The following is a 19,189-nucleotide window of genomic DNA, read 5'->3' as shown; positions in this document are numbered from 1 at the left end:
TATCAGAATAAAGTCATAAAATGACCAGGATAGAGTGGTAATTTTATAACTTTATTTTTGTGCCATTAAAACTTGATCATCACAATGAGTGTCTAATACTCCGCTGTAATAAAGTGAGTTTCGATAATTATAAAGAAAAGAGAGAGACAAATGTTGGTCAACTGGCTGTGATTTAATTTGAAAAGGCAGACTGGATCATTTCCGGTCGTCTCGTGCGCTTTGACGCAAATCTGGCGCTGTAATAACCGGATAACGGGAACCGAGAAGGAGGACGGCAGCAAAACGGATCAGTCGGACAGTCGGTGTGTGTTTCTCCTGTTGTGTAACGCAGGCCCTGAGTTTCTCCTCTAGGCGGAGCGGCTCCGTCTCTCCTCTTTGTCTGCTTTCTGCTCCTCGGAGGTGGAACCTGACCGGAGCGCGGCTCGGCTCGGCTCGGCTCGGCTCGGCGGCGGAGGACCTGCACATGTCGGCTCCGTTTGTTTCTCCGCCCTGATATCGGCTGGAGGACGGCAGCGGGAGGAGGAGCAGGTGGAGAACAATCACCGAGCCGCAGGGAGTCAAATAGAAATATATAAATGTGTTAATGCGAGGAGCGGCTGAGACAATCAGGAGAGGATGCGATAAAAACAAGAGAGAAGGACAACAGTGATGCGGCAGCCGAGGTGGGCCCAGATTGATGGTTTTATGATATCATCATCCACCGCCAGGACCGGATCCGATTAATAAGGAGGATAAACCACAGTCTGATCGGGAATCTGTGTGTTTCCCCCCCCCCCCCCAATCTGGGATAAGCAGGAGGCGCTCTGCGGGTTTTCTTCATCAGCCTGTTATTATCATCCTGAATGAACATCCACGTTTAGGCCGATGACCGAGTCTGGAGCCTGTGTGACGCCAGTACAGCAGCAGAGGTGTGTGTCTGAGCATCACTGGGAAGGAGCCGCCAGCCCATTTCCATCTGTGCGTAAAACAAACCAGGAGATTCAGGCGATGCGGCCATCGGTGCGGCTCTCATAGAGGCGCAAATCAGGACTGGACCTCCAGAAATATTCCTCCCCCCTCCTGCGCATTTCCATCCTAATCAACTGATTATCCATCTGTGATTCACAAAGCCTCCCACTCCATCCATCCATCCACCCGTCCATCTACCCATCCATCCTCCGTTACGCGCTCCACATCTGCAGCCGTCATGGAGACCACCAAGCTGCCCCCGTCCAGCCCCTCCTCGCCGACCACCAGCTTCTCGGTGCCGTCCGCGGAGAAGGTGGACGGCTTTCCGCGCAGGTCGATGCGCAGAGCGCGGCAGAGGAGGTCCCACAGCTCGTCCCAGTTCCGCTACCAGAGCTCCCAGGTGGAGCTCACCCCGCTGCCCCTGCTCAAAGGTGAGAGACAAAAGACGCACACACAATTCCTACAAAGACTGTCAACTCACCTCCGACACAGATGAAGCCCTCCCACTCTATTATAGGCTCTATTTTCAACCCGTCATTTTACTAGAAGCTAATCAGGACTGATTAGCTTGTACATATTCAGCTAACCTGAATGTGTACAAGCCTCCTCTGGTAGATTGACAAAACCACTTTGAAGAGATTTTTCATCACTTTATTCCCTCTTCCGTTTGTTCCATCTTTAGCTCTCAGTCATCAGACAAAACAATTCAAATGAAGATATAAAAAGCGCCCACTAGCTTGTTCTCTATTAGGAATCTGATTTCCGCCATATTCTGGCGCCCCCTCCAGCGCAGCGCCCCTGTGCCTCACCTATAGCGCATACCCCCTTTTTGCGCCACTGGACAGGCATCCACATCTTTTTTCTCTTTTTCACTTCGAAAGGTGAAGCTGATGCGTTCTGTAAAGCTCAGAGTGATATATTTAAGGTGTTTATTTCTTCTTAATTTTGATAATTATCACTTAAAGCTAATGAAAACCCAAATTTAACTGATCATAAATTAATTTTTAATGCAAAAACGTCAGCCTTCTGAACTACTTTTGTTTGTAATCGATTATTCTGACAATGAATCCATTAATCGGAAAGACATGGCAGATTCTGCAGGCATATTAGAAATATATTGAAATATGGAAATAAACAAACAATTAAATTCCTTTTTTAAGTAAGAAAATATATTTTTTGGCCTAAAACACAACAACATAGAATTAATTTAGCGAACACTTGAACATCTGTAGCAAAGGATGCATCTATAACTTAAAAAAACATCAAAGCTCAGCCCTCTTAACATCAGTACAGAGCACAACTAATCTATTGATTATTTTATTATTTCACCAATCAATAACTGGATAGTAAAAGCTGTTTACCATCCAGCTTTCTTCTGCTAAATTGTGTCTTTATTCTAATATTTCGCTAAAGTTGTCGCAGCCTGGCGCTAATACCAGGTCGTACAACACAAAGAGGGAATGACTGAGATAAAAGCTAATTTTTGGAAATGTTTTCTGTCATTTGTAATTTCCTTTTCAGAAAAGAAAGTGGGAATCGATTAAAATCGCATCCGGTTTGAAAAAAAACCATATCATATCGCCCAGCCCTAAGTAACGATAAACAGCATTTAGATATAAAGACAAAAACAAGTCCAGCTTAGTTTAGGCAAACTGGACTGACCACAAGCTGATGCTGAATCTGTGGAGTCGTCTGAACTGAAGCCGTGAAGTTTCCGCCGTTAGCCTTCATTGAGTCACAGCGTCAGTTCGTCTCCCTGACTGATTGATTTGGGAAACGGGCGCAGCAGCCCCTCCATCACAGGAACATTTCCCCCCTTTTCAGCTGCGGACTGGACTCGCTTCCTGACTGCCATGAAATACATAAACATGAGTGACCTTTGTGCCAAACTGGATGGGGATCTGGAGATGCAGATCTGTTGTTGCCATAGTTCTGATCCCTCGGCTCCTGAAAACACACAGAGGAAACTTTTAATCTACCTGAAGGCTGCAAAGCAGGTGGAATCAACAACATGTTGCATTTGAGTCGCAGTGTATGTCTGCGGGAATCGGCCTGCGGCTTGATGCACGTTTGTTTTCTGTGGCAGGATTTGTGTTTTTGCAGTGAGATGCATGTCGAAGCGATCAATACTTTTGATTCTTTTCTTTTCGGTGTCTGAGTCAATAACCAGGATTGTCATGATAGCAAATTTTGCTGGACGATAAATTGTCCCAGAAGTTATTGCGATAAATGGCAACGTTGTTGTTTTGAGGCCATTTTCAAGAAATTTAATGACAATGGCAAAAAATGAACAAACCTTAATTTTGTAAAGAACACGTAGCACTTGAACTGGAAGATATTTTCAATATTCAACATAAAACACAACAAAAAAATGTAAAAAGTAAAAGGGAAACAGAAACTAAAATAAAATGGATCATGAAGTTTTCCCTCTCAAAGATCAATAAATTATGATTTTGTAAAGAGCATTTAGCACTAGCGCACTTAAAACTTAAATAAATAAAATGCTAAAATAAATCCTCCCGCCCAAAACATGAACAAACAACCAAAAACAATAAACAGAAATATAAACCACACAAAACTGAAACCATAAATGAATTGGCAGAAAAACTTCCCTCTAAAAATGATTGATAATCAGAATTATGGAGCTCATTTCAGCTTACAATGTGATTAACGGATTTATTTGATTTACTATTGATCGATTTATTGACAATCAATAAATCTGATGAGGTAGAAAATAAACATTGAAAACTTCATGTACCTTTAAATCAAAACTAGATGTAAACAACCAGCATTGTTAATCAAAACAGGCAAACATCAATAAATAATCTGCAAAATTTGGAAATTCATTTCAAATGATTTACAAAATTTACCTTAAATAATTTTACAATTTTAAATAATTGACACAATTAATTTTAAATAATTTACTAACCGATGAGCTCCGTCCTTATCTGAGCTCTTCCTGCTCCGCCCCTCTTGTGTCTCAAGTGTTTTGGCAACATGGCCGACTGTTTGAGTTTATATTTTGCTCTGACCCCGCTTCATAAACCCATTCTCCCTCTGTGCAGTCGCCGATCTCCTCCCATTAACTCTGAACTGAGGGAAATCGTTTCTGCTTTCAGAGAAGCTCTGAGATCCCTCTGTCTGTCCTCCCTTATGTGTTTTTACACTTCATTTCCCCCGGCTTTAACGTCCTGCCAGGGCGGGGTAAAGTGGTTTGGTTTTTATTGCACCTTTTAGTTCAGCTCTGACTTTGCATACATACATGATGCTGCAGCAGGCAGGCGTCCCGCCTCCTGCATGGCTGCAGCAGCAGCAGCAGCAGCAGCAGCAGCAGCAGCAGCCTGGTGTAGGAGAAATGTCTGCTGTGGGAAAGTCTCTCCCATCGTCGATATGTGGGCCAAATGTGAACACACTCTGCCTTCATGCACATCATGTTCCTTCAGCTGAGCTTCTTGCTAACAGAAACAGAGTCAGATGTACAGCAGGATAACTAGATACTGTCTAGTCTTTTCTATTAACTATTGAACACAAGAGAAACTTTCATGTCTTATTTATTCTGCCTGATTTAAACAAACTATTCTCTTCCGGGGTTGAATGATAATTTTAACATACCGAGTAGAGATGCACCGATCTGCTTTTTTTTAAACTTCCGATACCGATATCAAAGGTTTAATTTTGGCCGATACCGATCTGATACAGAAAAACAGAACTGAATTGACTTGAAAGGTTTCCTTTTTTAAGCACAGACACAAATGTACTGAATTACACATTTATTTAATAACTCTGCAAACTCAAAAACACCAACAGCTTGTCAAGCTTGTGAAGTTAATTTGTTCAGTCAGCACAATTAGGAGTACAGTAGCCAAATAAACTAAAACTGACAAAAACATGGTTCAGAAAGTGCAATTAGAAAATTCTAAATTTTACATTATAATGTAAAATAAATCATAAAATGTGACGTTGATCAGAGCACATAGAATTACAGAGAATAGATCTGCCTGTATGGTTTGGTGATGCCAAACCAATCACAAGTTGGATATTATGCCAATAAAATTGTGATTTTTGTGCGATCATGTGTAAGTCGCGCCTGTGATAGGAGTGCTGACGCGGTCTGGGTGGGCTGCAGCCCCCCATGGGTTTGGATAATAGACAGATAATGTGATCTTGCAGAGAGATGGTATCTCTGAGTCTCCGGTGAACACAGATCGGACCTGGGAGCCGCAGGGATGATCGAAGCAGCCAGCTGATCAATAGGTGAAGGCTGAGGGTAACCAGGTCCAATAAGTCGTTTTACAGAGGATTCATGTCCGGCCTCTGGGTTACAGCAGCGTCTCTACGTGTGCTTACAGTGCAGAGGATACAAAGAGCGACGACGCATCGCTCAGGTCCAAACGGGGCGGAATGAAGCTAAAGAGCAGAGAGAAAGGTTTGACTGGAAAATTACATGTTTTATTCCCACTGGGAGCAAAAGAACTATGGGACTGTCTGCAATCAATCAATCAATCAATCAATCAATCAATCAATCAATCAATCAATCAATCAATCAATCAATCAATCAATCAATCAATCAATCAATCGCTTCATCCATCCATTGTCCAACTATCTTTTCTGCCCATCCGTCCGTCCGTCCGTCCGTCCATCCATCCATTGAACAGAAATAGGAATCTGGGACTTTGACTCTGTAAAATTTTGTCGTTTTGTTTTGTAAACTGTTGAACTGATTGTGAGTCTTTTCGTCTGTTTCTATCGCTAAACACTGATGGAGTAAAAAAGACAATTTTCTTACGATTTATCCACAGAACGAAGCCTCGATGTTGTTGTAAGCTTCAAATTATCCAGTGAATCAAGCTAAAATTGAACTCTACTTGATTCCCCTCAGAAACTCTCGCTTCATGTTTTTCAGAAATGTCACTTTTTTGACTCTAATTATGCTCAAGAAATGGATCTTTAAAGCAAGCAGAGCAGAACCTCAAATGGGATGAGTATCAAAGTCATATCAGAGATGCAGAACTCAGAGAACAAGATGAGTTCTGACATTTAAAAAAAATCAACCTTCACACATTTACCGAGCCTAAACATGGAGGTGAAACTGGCTTCCTGACTTTACAGGCTAATCATGTTTCAAGTCATCAGAAAGAGGCTGAGAGCTCAGAGTAAATGTAAAGGATGTAAAGGATTCTTCTGTTTGAGCGCCATTGTGCACAGAGCAAAGTGAAACAAAATGCTGACTCAAACAGATAAACAAACTGAGAGGTGGAGTCCATTAAAGTAAAGGCGATCTGGCCTGAAGAGTTCTGAAAAGTAGCTAATCTAAACTAATCTGACAGCAGGTCCAAACCTGGAATTTCGGTGATTCAGTAAAAACCTGTCAGCGTTTAGAACAATCTAATTTCTGTGACGGTTCTCTGCTCCTTGACCTTCAGCTGCGATGTGCCCCCCAGGGGTCATGACTCCCGTTTGGCTCCCTGGTCTTGGGTTTTGGGCCAATTCTGTTGGGACAAACCAGAGTTAAGGTCACATTGTATCCATTATGCATTCAGGAGGCCAGCAGAGGCCAGCTGACAAACTCCTGAGACAGACGGTACAAATGTGGACCCAGAAGGACTTCAGGAGATTTCTGATTGGTCGTCCTAAATACGACCCAGAGAAAGAAAGAACAAGACCATCAATGCAGACATCAGGAGAAGAACTCGGTCTCGGTTTGGGTGAAGTGAACTGCGGTTCAGTTTGAAGGCAGATGTGAATGCAAGCGGACCGGAGACCTCCCCAAAAGCAGGAAGCAGACTAGAGAGCAGGGGATTCTGGGTAAATACAACCTAAACAAACACGTTTGTATAGAACCAGCAGGAGAAATGACTTGTGGTCTTTTACCAAAGACAAAAGAGAAATCCTACAACTGAAAAAATATTAACTTATTGCCAACAAACAGCTGAGTGTCTTAAGGTCTAAGGCTGGTTTTGTACTCAAATGAAGTATAAAAATGAGGAAAAGTGAATTTTGCATAACAGGTTCCTTTTAAGTACCTCATCATAGCGTTATATTAATCCTCAGCGAAGGTGGAAATGCTGCAAGCAGATGATTAGTTTGGAGGTTGGGACCTTTTTGGGTTTCATCATGTATTACTATTGTAATTATATCTGGAGCTGCCTGAGGTTTGAAAACTGACAAAATGTTGCAGTAATAACATTTATTAAAAGCCTCACTGGGTGTTTGCTTTGTGTGCTTCTTATAAAAACATAACAGTGGGACACTTTTTGGGCCGTGTTGGGATCTGAGAGAGAATCGTACTGTCGCTAGCAGTTAGCTCGTCACGAACCCAGAGATAAAACTCAGCCGGTTCATTCACTGATAATCACTTTTACGCACTTCTTCACTTGGTTTTACATCAGCTGGAGAATAGTTTAGTATCAACATGATTTAGTTCTTTCTTGTTAAGATTTTACTACGTTTTACTAGTCGTTTCATGGTAGTTTTAGGTTGTATTTTTAGTATAATAAGTAGCTTTTTTTGCCATTTTATTTACAGTACTTTGGTTGTCAAGTATTTTTTAAATTAGCTACAACACTCAAAGTTACTTTCAGTTTTTGCACACAGCAGGTTAAAGATGGAAAAACTTCCAAAATGATTCTTATTGTTCTCATTTCTTCACACCACAACAACCCATCATTTTAACAGCAGTGTGTAAACTTTATGTCCACCTGTAAACTTGTTTCTGTGGCTGAAAGCATAGATGCCATGAAAAACGGCCCAGCATATGAGGAAAATCCAATTGCTTGCTGGTTCCATAAAAAAAGCCCACCGGTAATGTGCCTCTCTCCCTTTTATTTCAGAAAGTAGTTCATCTGAGAGCTCGCATCTGTATTTAGAAGTCACAAGACGATCATATGAAAACCATTTCTGTGTCACCAGAGGCACAAGTCGAACAATCCTAGTGAAAGAACAAAATCACATCTTTTCCTGAGAACAGCAGCAGATGAGGAAAATAGGAATTTATAGTCCTGCTTTACCACAGCTGTTGCTTACACCCAGCTGCGGTGTTGGATTTCCTCTCATCAAAAATTTATACCGGCTCGCTTATTATTGTCTGATACTGACGTGAAAGCAGCAGATTAGCAGCAGAAGGTTTTGAAAACGATTCAACACACCCAGCTTCAAATCTGAACATCATTCCCATCTACTGAAGCGGACTTTTTATGCCAAATTCACATTTTATAGGGTTTTATGCATCAATTTGGGTCAAAAAGCAGCTCAAGCGCTTAAAAAGACAACCTGCTGGTTTTTGGCTATAAGTTAATATTTTTTTTGCGTCTGGAAAATGAGCCGTTTCAAAATCCTGCCGATTATTAAGTCACATTCGATGAACACGGCGCTCTTACCCACCAACCCTACATGAGATCCAGCACCTTTGGTCAGCTGGTTCTACTGCTGTATCCATTGTACAATGGCTGCTGGAAAAGACAAGTGTTTTGTTGTTGGCTTACTATTCAGAAACCACTTGCTGCATTATTGTTGGTTCTGCTTTTCAAAAATGTATGGTTGCATAATTGCGCATCTGTTTGCAGCCGTTTTCACGTGCGACTGTAAACATCGAGTTGGGGGGCGTGGCCATTAGCTTATCTGGATTTAAAACGGCTCACTATGAAAGGCAGAACTGACCAAATTAAAATCTCATCATCTGAGGGTGATTTTGTGCAAAATAAAAAGTAATAAACATGTTTTGTGTAGCCCTTAGATGTCCAAGGAAGCACAATAGACCTCCTTTAATTATTCAAGCTTTTTTTTCATGCTCACTTTACTATTCAAAAGAAATGCCCCAAAAGGTAAATAGAAATGCAAAAACATTCTCTGCCCTTGACATTTCCATCATCTGCTGCCAGCAGCAGTGACTTTTAAAGGCCTGCCGAGTGGCTTCAAATAACTCCACCAGGCCCTAAAGCATGTTGTGTTACCTTAGAGGGTGTTAAACCTCCTGCACCTGCACAAAACCCATTCTGCTGCTTTGTGCCAGTGGTTAAGTATCTCTAAAAGCCTTGAATCAGCCTGCAGATATCAGAGAGGCTCTACAGACAGTAAATGGATCAGACTTTGTTGAACAGAGTAACAGATGGAGAGTGAAAGCTGAGCGGCATGGCAGGAAGAATTAATTATTGTTGCATGCTTTGAGTTAAAGTGTTACATAAATGCTACATTTTTGTGCTCAGATCCTGTTTAGCATAAGAATTAGGGAGAGTTTTAGCTGTTTTATTTTATACATTTGGCCGGTTTCAGTATAATCGTTTAAATGCAGTTTAGCGGGTCAAAGTGTGCTTTTGCAAGCCTTCTGTTTCTGGAAGGAAATGCTTCCACCACTGTCTGCATTGTACAAAAATACACCACTGCTTGTGTTTCATAACAAGCTCAGAACTGGGCCATTTTCACAGTTAACAATGAGGGGATTAGACGATGGAGAGCATGCCGCCAGATATCCACATCGAAACCAAAGGAGAAGAAAGAAACGCTGCTATCTTGCGATATATGGATTCAGAAAGACGTGAAAGGAAGGTGTTTAGATGTGAAGAGCTGTGTTTGAAAGCAAAACAAACCCGTTAGCCTCCAGTTTTAACCACATTTAGAGGCTGCGTCAGTGATCAAAAAGGGACAAATTTAGAAGAACAAGTTGGTAATTCACAAATCAAACTCAGAACAGGATGTTCACACGTGGTCAAGTTGCTTTTTGTTAACTGCACGAACAGGAAACAAGTCGAAGATGCTGTCTAAAGCAACCCACAGCAAAGCACTGCGAGAATGGTTGGAAAATGACCAAAAACAAACCTGAAGAACCGTCTGCATGTTTTCAGGTGTAAATCGGAGATATAAAATCTCCCTTGCAAATTTTACCTGTTTACCTGTAAAATATCAAAAAAAATTACAAATTGTATCTGAATCAGGGAGGTTCAAACTTTTTATGTGCCAAAATCATCAGCTAAAATAAATAATCAAAAATGTTGTGATTTTTTTCCCTACCTACTCAACAATAAACTAACCGTGATGCAAAATTTCTGCAGTAAGGGGATCGTAGATCCAAAACTTCAAATTTTAACCCGTCAGCCATCAACATGTCAATTTGACCTCATCTATTTTTATTTATATTTTTAGTTTCAGTTCATTTTTACCAAAGGATAAGTAAAGTAACAAGCTTTACTTGTGCCCCCACCAGGCTAAGCATTGCTTATTTATTTAAGTCTTTTTAAAATGTTTGCATTTTTAAGACTTTATAGTTGGTGTTCAGGTATTAATCTTCCAATCTTTCAACAACACATAATTATCAAGAGATATTTTCAAATTTCCTGTCAACTTTAAACATTTTTTAACTCAAAAATACGACAGGACGCTGGATGAACTCAACCACCAGGCTTAGCAAGTTTTCTGGGGGAAACCTTGAATGTCTCATTGTTACAATGACAATATAGATTCTATTCTATTCTATTCTATTCTATTCTATTCTATTCTATTCTATTCTATTTATTCTATTCAAATGGTTTTCCTTGTTAAATAAAAGGCAGCCAGTCTCAACTGAAGAAACCTGGAAAAATATTTTGTCTTTTCTCAGCGATAAAAACTGGATCTGCGTCCGGCTTCATTCGAAGACACCTGCTGCAATCATCCAACTTTCAATAAAGCAAAAAAAAAAAGCAGATTTTGGTCCACAAAGGTGTCCTTTAAAGTAAAAGTCAATGAGCAGATGTGGCTCTAGTTGCTGGGAAAAGATGATCACCTTGTGTTGCAACGTCTTTGTGGGTGAATTTTAGTAAAAAAGTCTCCAATTTATTTAATTTATTGTAATATTGTGGTCAGGGGGCCACACAAATTCAGTCCAGCGGCCACAAATGGTCCCCTTCCCCCACTTTGAACACCTACTTCTAAATGAACTGTCAATTATTCCAGAGAAAAGGCGAGTAGTTTTAAATAGTTATTTTTTTATTCATAAATCCACTCAGAGAATAAACAAAGCGATGTAACAAACACCACCCAGTGTGTTAGTTAGTGTGTTTGTTCATATCATAACAATCAATGTACAGATGATTGTGTTTTAAACGCAGTGTTTGCTGTAACGCTTCACCTTCTCCAGCAGCCTGGATGTGGTGACTGAATGACTCCTGGTGCGCGTTTCAGGCCCGGCCGGGTCGGTCCGGTTTAGTGTTACAGAAGGCGTGGAGTAGTTTCTGCTCTCAGATCAATTAAGAGAAAGAGTGGGGGGAGAAGAAAGTGGTCCAGCGGAGCGGATGAGGAAATGACTTAACATTAAGCTGATAGGTGGAGCAGGAGCAGGAGCAGAGAGGGAGGAGGAAATTTAAAAAAAAAGCAAAGGAAACTGGTTGGCAGAGGATGTGATAAAAAGCCAAACAATGCAATAACTCTGAAGTTATAATCACAACCTAAACATTCACCTGGAAGCAGAGAAAATAAAACATTAAACATTCAGAAATGATATGATCTCACTAAACCTGATGTAATAGATAATTGATCAATTAAAAAGAGCTCAATAATTTCCATTGGAAGTGCAAACAGCATTGGTTGTTTACAGAAACATCATAATACGTTTTATTTATGTTTTCAGCTGTGTGGTTTTCATTTCTGTTCTATTTTTTGTTCATTGTTTTTTGGTTGCCATGTTTCATTTCGAATATTTAAAATATCTTCCAGTTCCAGCGTTGCGTGTTTTTCATAAAATTAAAGTTTATTTGTCTTTGAGAGGGAGAACTTTCATAATTAAGCCGCTATCAATCAATAAATTACGCGAAAATTGTCTCAAAATAACAATATTATTGTTTATTGCAATAATTACTTATCATCCAGTAAAATTTGTCGACATGAAAGGCGTAGTCCTCACACACTACAGAGATATACTGAAAAGGGAAAAATCTAATCCGGCTTTCTATTTAGAAACACATCAACCTCAGAAAAGAGCAGCTGAGCCTCAGTCAAATTCAGGGAGATGTGATTTATTTTCTCTCCATTTTATCACATTTTCTTATCTGTCAGCGACGCAGAGGCGAGGCAGAAAGCTGCTAATCGGATGTTGAAGATGTCTCCAGCTGGGAGAGCTTCGGCCCAGATTTGTTTACTAACTGTCGGCCATTTCTGTTTACATCCTACCAGCAGATATTATTTCCAGAGGAGATTTTTATTACCCTCATAACCCGAAAGTAATTAGAAAATACGTTTGGAGGTTTAATAAAGGGCATAGTAAGCGTCCTTTTTGTCAAAAGTGCTGCTGATTTCAGCAGCTACGCTGCGAGGAAACGTGGTTATGTGACTCCAATACATAATAACCAGCAGCAGGAGGCTTAGAGGGATTTTTCTATGATCAGAGCAATAAATGAATCCAAACAACTGAAACTAATTAAAGTAATATATAAACCAAAGTTTTTCATACATCATAATGAAATTATATGGAAGATTTCAGCATTTTTCTGTCTTCAAAATCTGTTAAAATTCAGGTACTTGAAAACACAGTAGTTTGTGTTATTTATAAAATATATATAACAGAACAAGGGAGTGAAGTTGGTGTATAAATGACCTTTTCTGGACCTTATGAGTCCTGCTGAGTTCAGTTCCCCCATTTTTAATGAGAATTAACTCCAATTCCTAAATAAGAAATCACGTACTGAATGGCAGGATGTGGAATTATACATTTCTTTTTATATGAAAATAATTTTTTTTCTTTAAACTTTTGGCAAATGTTTGCATTTTTCTTAGTCAAAACATTTGTTGTAACCATGGCATTACGTCTGAAATGGATCCACACAAAAGAAGTGAAGTGAACGTTGAGCATGTGTTTGAATGTGGCCATGACCAGGGTCATGAGGTCAAAGGTCAGGCTACCACTTCTACTGGCTTTACACTGGACTAGTTCAGGATTAGTGGATTTTCCGTGGAACGTCTCTCCAGATTATTTGTGGAAATTGAGCAAACCTGAAATATTCCAAAGAAATGCATTTTGGGAAGCTAAACCTCATTGGTGCGATGCTATTGGCTGGTGTTTGCAAAGCAGCCAATCCAGGAGTGCCATTTATTTTCCTTGGCACTGATTGGCTGAACCCGACGGCAGCAGCTGTTAGCTGCTGTCGTTGTGCTAAGACGGTTTCTACTGTGTGTATTAATGCAAATTAATGTATATTTAGTGTTTAAACAAATTAAATAGGCAGTTTTAAGTGTTTTAGAGTGGCTGTAATACCAGTGATCCACTATTATTGATTAACCAAACCTTTTGATGCAATCCCAGATTAACAGATTATTGTACTTTTTTAACTGGTAGATTTTTTTTAACTTTCAACACATTTAACATAAATGTTAAACAATCTGCCAGTGGAACTAGCACTTTTTTTTTTTTTTTTTACCAATATTAAGGAAGTATTTACTTAAAACAAGCTGCTATATCTTGCTGAAAAGTTACTTGTAAGTTAGTTTTGTCTGATTTCTAGTGAATTTAGATACTTGACATGAAACTAGACCAAAAAAATCCTGTTAAGCTTCATTGTTTTTGCAGTGTAAGATTAACCTATAACATGGGTATTTGGGTTGTTTCTGCAGGTCTTGTACCAGGGTTTGTTTTTAGCAGATTCAGTTTCAGAGCTGATTACAGGAACTGCCCGCTGGAAGTGTTTATGTTTTTGAGGACAATCTGCTGTGGCGGACATCGCCAGCCGCTGAACACAGCAGGATGAGCGGACCAATATGCTGATTCACAGAATCTGCTAGAATACATGAAAAGGCCTTATTTTCAAGGAAAGTATGTTTTAAAGCCCAGTTCTGTCTGCTGCTGGTCGGGCTGTAACGGCGCACTGCAGGCTGCTGCTCATTAATTGTTTTCGATGCACTACATTAGCCCTGACTAGGAATTATGCTAATATATGACGTTAGCTGACTAATGACACTGACAAAATGAAGGAAATCACAAAAACAAATAAACAAACCAAGAAATAGAAAAAGGATATCTAACTAGTTGAGTAATTTGGAATGAAACTTTTAAAACTAAACTTTGGTATTGTTAGCATTGAACAGATTTACATATATCAAAAATTACCAAGTATTGCACAGCTGCGGTAAGATATTGCTGTATTTATTTTATGACTATGATTTCAGGTGTGATTTTTTTTATTTACTTTTTTGCCTACTAGTTTGCGGCTTGTGGGCAAAAAACAAAAACAAAAAAAAAACAAGTCTAGTCAAGTTTGTTTGTATTTATATGCAAGTTCAATGTGCTTAGCACTATAAAAACGTAACAGAGTGACCAATTATGAACCAGCAGTTAACATTATTTATGATAAATGTCATCAACAGAATCACCAAGCAAAGATGCATCAGATATGTTGATCAATATTCTTGTTTTTATGAATCAAAAGCAACTCGAAGCAGGAGGGCTTTTAGTCTAGATTTAATGGAAGTCAGTGTTTTGGCTGTTTGTTCCAGATCTGTGGAGCATAGAAGCTCCACAGATCTTCTATGGAGCTTCTATAGAAGATCTGTATATATCTGTATAGATCTGTAAACATAGAGAAGCAGCATAGAGAATGCAGCTTCTCTATGTTTGGCTCTGGTTCTTCAGACCAGAACCAGAAGGCCTGAGAGGTCCGGATCTTTAATGTATTGTGTTGCTAAGCCGTTCAGTGATAAACTCAGACTCTATTCTCCTAAATTAAAGCACCAAGATAATGTATCTGCAGGTGAAAATGACTGAGCTCTCCAGGTTTTTGTTTGTCCAGTGAGCAGGACGGTGGAGTGGACGTTGCTGCTGTGATCGGGTCGGGATTAGATTATTTAAAGACGGACTTGAAGTGCGTCACGTAAACCCCTTAAGGTGGTATTTATACCGCCCTGACTTTTACACCGCACGGCGCCTCAATGCTAATAGCTGCTGTTCCCTTCTCCTATTTATAACCGCGTCTTCTTTATCTGCCTCTTTCCCCCTTTCCTTCCCTCCGTTTCTCCATGCCGTTTGCGTCACACTATCTGTGCATTGACAGAGGTGCAGAGGCGGCTTCGCTGAAACAGAAGCTGTCCTCCTTTCTCTCCGTCTCTCTCTCTCTCTCTCTGTGTCACACACTCAGCCCCAAACAGAATAACTGTTATTTAAAGACGAGAGCGGCTCATTTAAGAAAAAAAAAGCCTCAGAGAGACGGAGAAGAGGAAGGGAAAGATGGAGGGAGAGGACCAAGGGAGGTACCCAGGGATGGAAAGATGAGAGAGGAGGAGGAAGAGGATGATGTCATTCTTTAACCCTCTACCACTCCCCTCTTCTTCCTCCTTTTTCCTCCCTATTCTCCACCTTCTCTCTCTCTCCAGCAGGACTATATTTAGATTTATGCAGCTGTGTGTGTTTGAGCTGCTGATTCTTATGTATCGCTGCTCCTTTTACCAAACCCTCCTCTTCCTCCTCTTCATTCTTCCCTGCCACATCATTGCTCCCTCACCTTTTTGCAGATGTTGTATAATTATCAACAAGGCTTATTTAAAATGAAAAACATCTCGTCTCTGCAGCCCAACTCTGTTTAAATAACGTCCCTGTGTCATACAAAAAGTGCCTTCACTTAAAAAAAAAAAAAAATCTAACACAAACACACGGATGCTTCCAGGGGTGGCTGAGGGCAAAACTGGAAATAATATTGTGTACAAAAAAATACCAGCAGTAAATACCGCCTTTGTTTATGTAAATAGCAAAGCGCTGCTGCTTTATTTCTACACGGCCTCTACAAACACAGGCAGCGTGTGACTCACTGCCAGAGGAACATTTCTATTCACATTTTATTTTATTTTTTTCAAATGAGCATCTATTTAAAAGGCACAATTGGATTTTGACTCTGTTGTTAAATTTAAAATTGCACTTCCAATGGCAATTTAAATTAAATATTAAAATTGAAATTAAGAATATCTGTTTTGTATTTTCATAAATACAGTAAAATGTACATAAATCTGTAGTCATTGGAATATTTTACTCTGGTTTTGATTAGTCTGTGGTTGTGTCCAGATTCAGGGGCTGCATCTCTAAAACGTTCAAATTCGTTCCTGTTCTTGTCTCAGTTTGCTCTGTTGCCTAGCAACCGTGACATCAGAATTCCAACGTAACGGAACGTAGCGGTTGAGTTTTCCAACAGCCAAAATATAAAATAAACAAATCCAGCCTCTAAGTAGAAATAAAACGCCACAGCTCTTAGTGTCTGTGCTTTGATAGCTACAGTAGATGATAAGCTATCAGTTAATAGCAAAATATTAACTAGGAGGTAATAGTTAATATATTAGTTAGCTCTCTTAGTTAACATTTCAGCAGTTAGTTAACAGTTAATTAGCAGTTAACTAACTGGTAACTATTAACTGTTAGTTAACTGCGGAAATGTTGCAAGTTAGCACTACTAGTTAACAGTTCATCAGTTAGCTAACAGCTAATAGTTAGCTAATAGCTAACTTAACTAACTGTTCAGCTGTTAGCTAACAGATTGCTAATTATAAACTGTAGGCTATGTTAGCTGTTATTTAATACCTAACTATTAGCATTTAGCCAACATCAGTTTAACTACCTTGGAGGACAGCTAACAGTTAGCTAAACAGTATATCAATCAAAAATGAGTACCTCCTATGTTAAAAAAGCCCTTGTGATAGTTTTTTATGTCAACACTGTTTTAACACTTAGACTGATATGCTAGTATTTAACGGTTATTTAAAAAAATAAAGGCATTAAAACATAAATCTGTGTGCAATTAGTCTATGTATTGTGTTTCACTGAATTGAGTTTGTGAAATAAATGAACTTTTCAATAATATTCTAATATACTGAACAAGCCTGTACTTGCTTCACCTTTCTAATGAAAACATAACAGATTAGAATATTACACCAGATATATATATATATATATATATATATATATATATATATAACAGTTAATAGTTACCAGTTAGTTAACTGCTATATATATATATATATATAAAATAAAGAAATGTGGGCTTAATTAATGAAAACCATCAGTAATACCTATGTATGTAAAGGTAATTTTAATTTGGCAAACGAGCCTCAGCAGAGCTCACAGTCTAATTTATTTTGTAGGCTGTGTTGCAGTAAGTGTGAGGCGTTTCCTGCTATAGAATCTATCAGGTGTAAAATCAAGGTTAAAAATAAAAATAGTATTGTTCACTTGACCGACTGTGGTTCTGTTCGCAGTGTGCGTTTCACAGAGGAAGGTCATTATTATCGACTACAGCCCACTGCGCTCCTTATGAGAAAAGAAGCCGTACATTGGGTCTCCTGTGCAAGCCTCAGTGTGTTTGACTTTATTTCCCACAATGCTGAGGTGGCTTTTTTAATTACTTGTCACACAGGTTGAAATGCTGTGACACACTCCGGTGACGAGACCAAAACTGGTTTCATTTTAGAGCCGGTAACATCGTCAGGTCTAATGATTCCCTCAGTATTTCATTAGGAAGTCAATCATTTCGGGTTGTTGTGCAGTAATTGTTCTATGTGCACAAAGTTTTACTCTGATTTTCATCCTCTCTCCTTTTTTCTACGTACTTTTTCATCCACGTTTGTATTTTTTTCTCGGTTTTGTTGCAAGCAGACTTCAACAGCAGGAGCTGATGCCAAGCCTCCGGAGCAACAACTAATTTGAAAGTCTTTGTACAAAACGTGCCAGTAATTGAGGAAGGCGCTGTAAATTTAAAATAGATTTTTTATATTTTTGTTTACACTGTTGCTTGTGTCTATTTATCTGGATTCTCCAGCTTTATAATGCAGTGTTGATGGATTTAAAATAAACTCTTTAATGTAGCTGCTCTCCATCTTTAAGTTATTTCACTGACATGTTGGCAGTTTTCGTGAAAACATTTGCAAGTTTGTCCTTTTATACAAGTTTTCTAGACTTACCTTCCAATTATTATTCCAACTTTTTGAAATGTTTTGCTTGTTCCCAACTTTAAATTCATGAATTTGTCTTAGATTGTTGAAAATCTTAAAAAAAAAAAAAAAAAAATGTTAAAAGCGGTTTCCAATATCTGTTTGTGAAAAAAAAGTGCAAGAAAAGAACAATTTCCAAAATTACCTAATGGAGTCGTTTGTTTTCTGAATTGGAGTTAATTTTTGTCCGCCTACTCTCTTCCTGTCTGCTTGGGGATCAGGCGTAGGTGGTTTACCTTTGCTGAGTGCGGTGATTTCCTTTAATTGAGCTGAAACAAACAGAAATATAAAACTGAACTGTTTTAAAACTGATAGTGAGCGCCTCGTTCTGCAGTTACTGGAGTAAAATACTGCGTTTGCATTGTCAGGAAGCATGAGGCTTCCTCGTCAAGCATTAAGTTGTTAAAAAACAGAGAAGAATTTTTTTCTTTTCTCCTCAGTTTTTTAGGCTTTTTCGCGTTCACGTCCTTCACCTTTTTACCTACATTTGTTCTCGTGCCTCTCAACACAAATGCAGTTTTCACGTCTTTATTTCCTCCTCTTTCCTTTCAGTCCCATCCTCTCCACATTCAGTGAGGGTTACATTTCACCTTCGCAGTCTGGGGAGAAAAAGCAGAAAAGACGAAGGAAGGGGAAAGATTAAAACAAAAACGGAAAAGTGGAGCGTAAAGTTCTCAGTCTAACCTAAAGACGTGTTGGTGGTGAAATAAGTGAGTTTGTTGGGGAGCAGTGGGAACTTTGCTGCCAGTCACTCAAACTGGCTGCGGTTCAGGAACAAACTGGAACTTCTCAGCGACTCACCGAGTGTCAAAACGAAAAACAGCCAAACAAAAAGAACCGCGTCGACAACGGAGAGAAGACACAGCGAAGGTTCGAGCAGATAAAAGGTTCATCAGAAGACGTAAAAGAGACCTAATATCTGGACTTTATATCGTTAGATAAATTAACCTTCAAGTCGAACGGTAAAGAGGAATCAAGGTTTTCCGTCTTCATCAGATCTGACTTCAGTTTGGAAATGTTTGCAGCTGTTTTGGTCACTCTTTCCTTTGCAATCAACGCTTCAGTTCACTTACATTTGCAGATATTTATTTATTTTGTGCTCCCAAGAGCTCCCATCACAGCATTTTAATCAAGTTAATGTCTGGACTTTGACTAGGCCGTGGCAACACATTGCTTTTGTTGCAGGGTTTCGGGCTGTTATCCTCGTGAATCAGTTTGTGCTTTTAAGATGGACTTTCTGCAGAGTTTATTAATGTTTGATTCAGCGAGAATAACTGCAGAACAAGCCCAGATCACCACCCTGCCACCACCGTGCTAA

General features: G+C 39.4%; 1 protein-coding gene and 1 long non-coding RNA gene across 2 annotated transcripts in view; one reads left to right on the top strand and one right to left on the bottom strand.

The window, feature by feature from the left end:
• The first annotated feature begins 182 nt into the window (after nucleotides 1-182).
• The window catches only part of ppp2r5b (protein phosphatase 2, regulatory subunit B', beta), a 47,536-nt gene continuing 28,529 nt past the window's right edge, over nucleotides 183-19,189 (top strand). The window contains exon 1 of the mRNA XM_008435916.2: nucleotides 183-1,379. Within this exon, the coding sequence (XP_008434138.1) occupies nucleotides 1,187-1,379 (193 nt within the window). The 5' untranslated portion in view covers nucleotides 183-1,186. The remainder of the gene's footprint in view (nucleotides 1,380-19,189) is intronic.
• Nucleotides 1,584-19,189, bottom strand: part of LOC103480753 (uncharacterized) — a 51,205-nt gene continuing 33,599 nt past the window's right edge. Inside the window, exons 2-5 of the long non-coding RNA XR_536166.2 lie at nucleotides 18,345-18,470; nucleotides 18,017-18,140; nucleotides 17,842-17,925; nucleotides 1,584-2,895 (exon numbers count right to left, since the gene is read on the bottom strand). This is a non-coding gene — a long non-coding RNA (uncharacterized LOC103480753). The remainder of the gene's footprint in view (nucleotides 2,896-17,841; nucleotides 17,926-18,016; nucleotides 18,141-18,344; nucleotides 18,471-19,189) is intronic.

Source organism: Poecilia reticulata, linkage group LG18 (assembly GCF_000633615.1).
Source record: "Poecilia reticulata strain Guanapo linkage group LG18, Guppy_female_1.0+MT, whole genome shotgun sequence".
NCBI classification, from domain to species: Eukaryota; Metazoa; Chordata; class Actinopteri; order Cyprinodontiformes; family Poeciliidae; genus Poecilia; species Poecilia reticulata.
The sequence above is the reverse complement of the archived record's forward strand: the minus strand, read 5'-3'. Positions and strand labels throughout refer to the sequence as shown.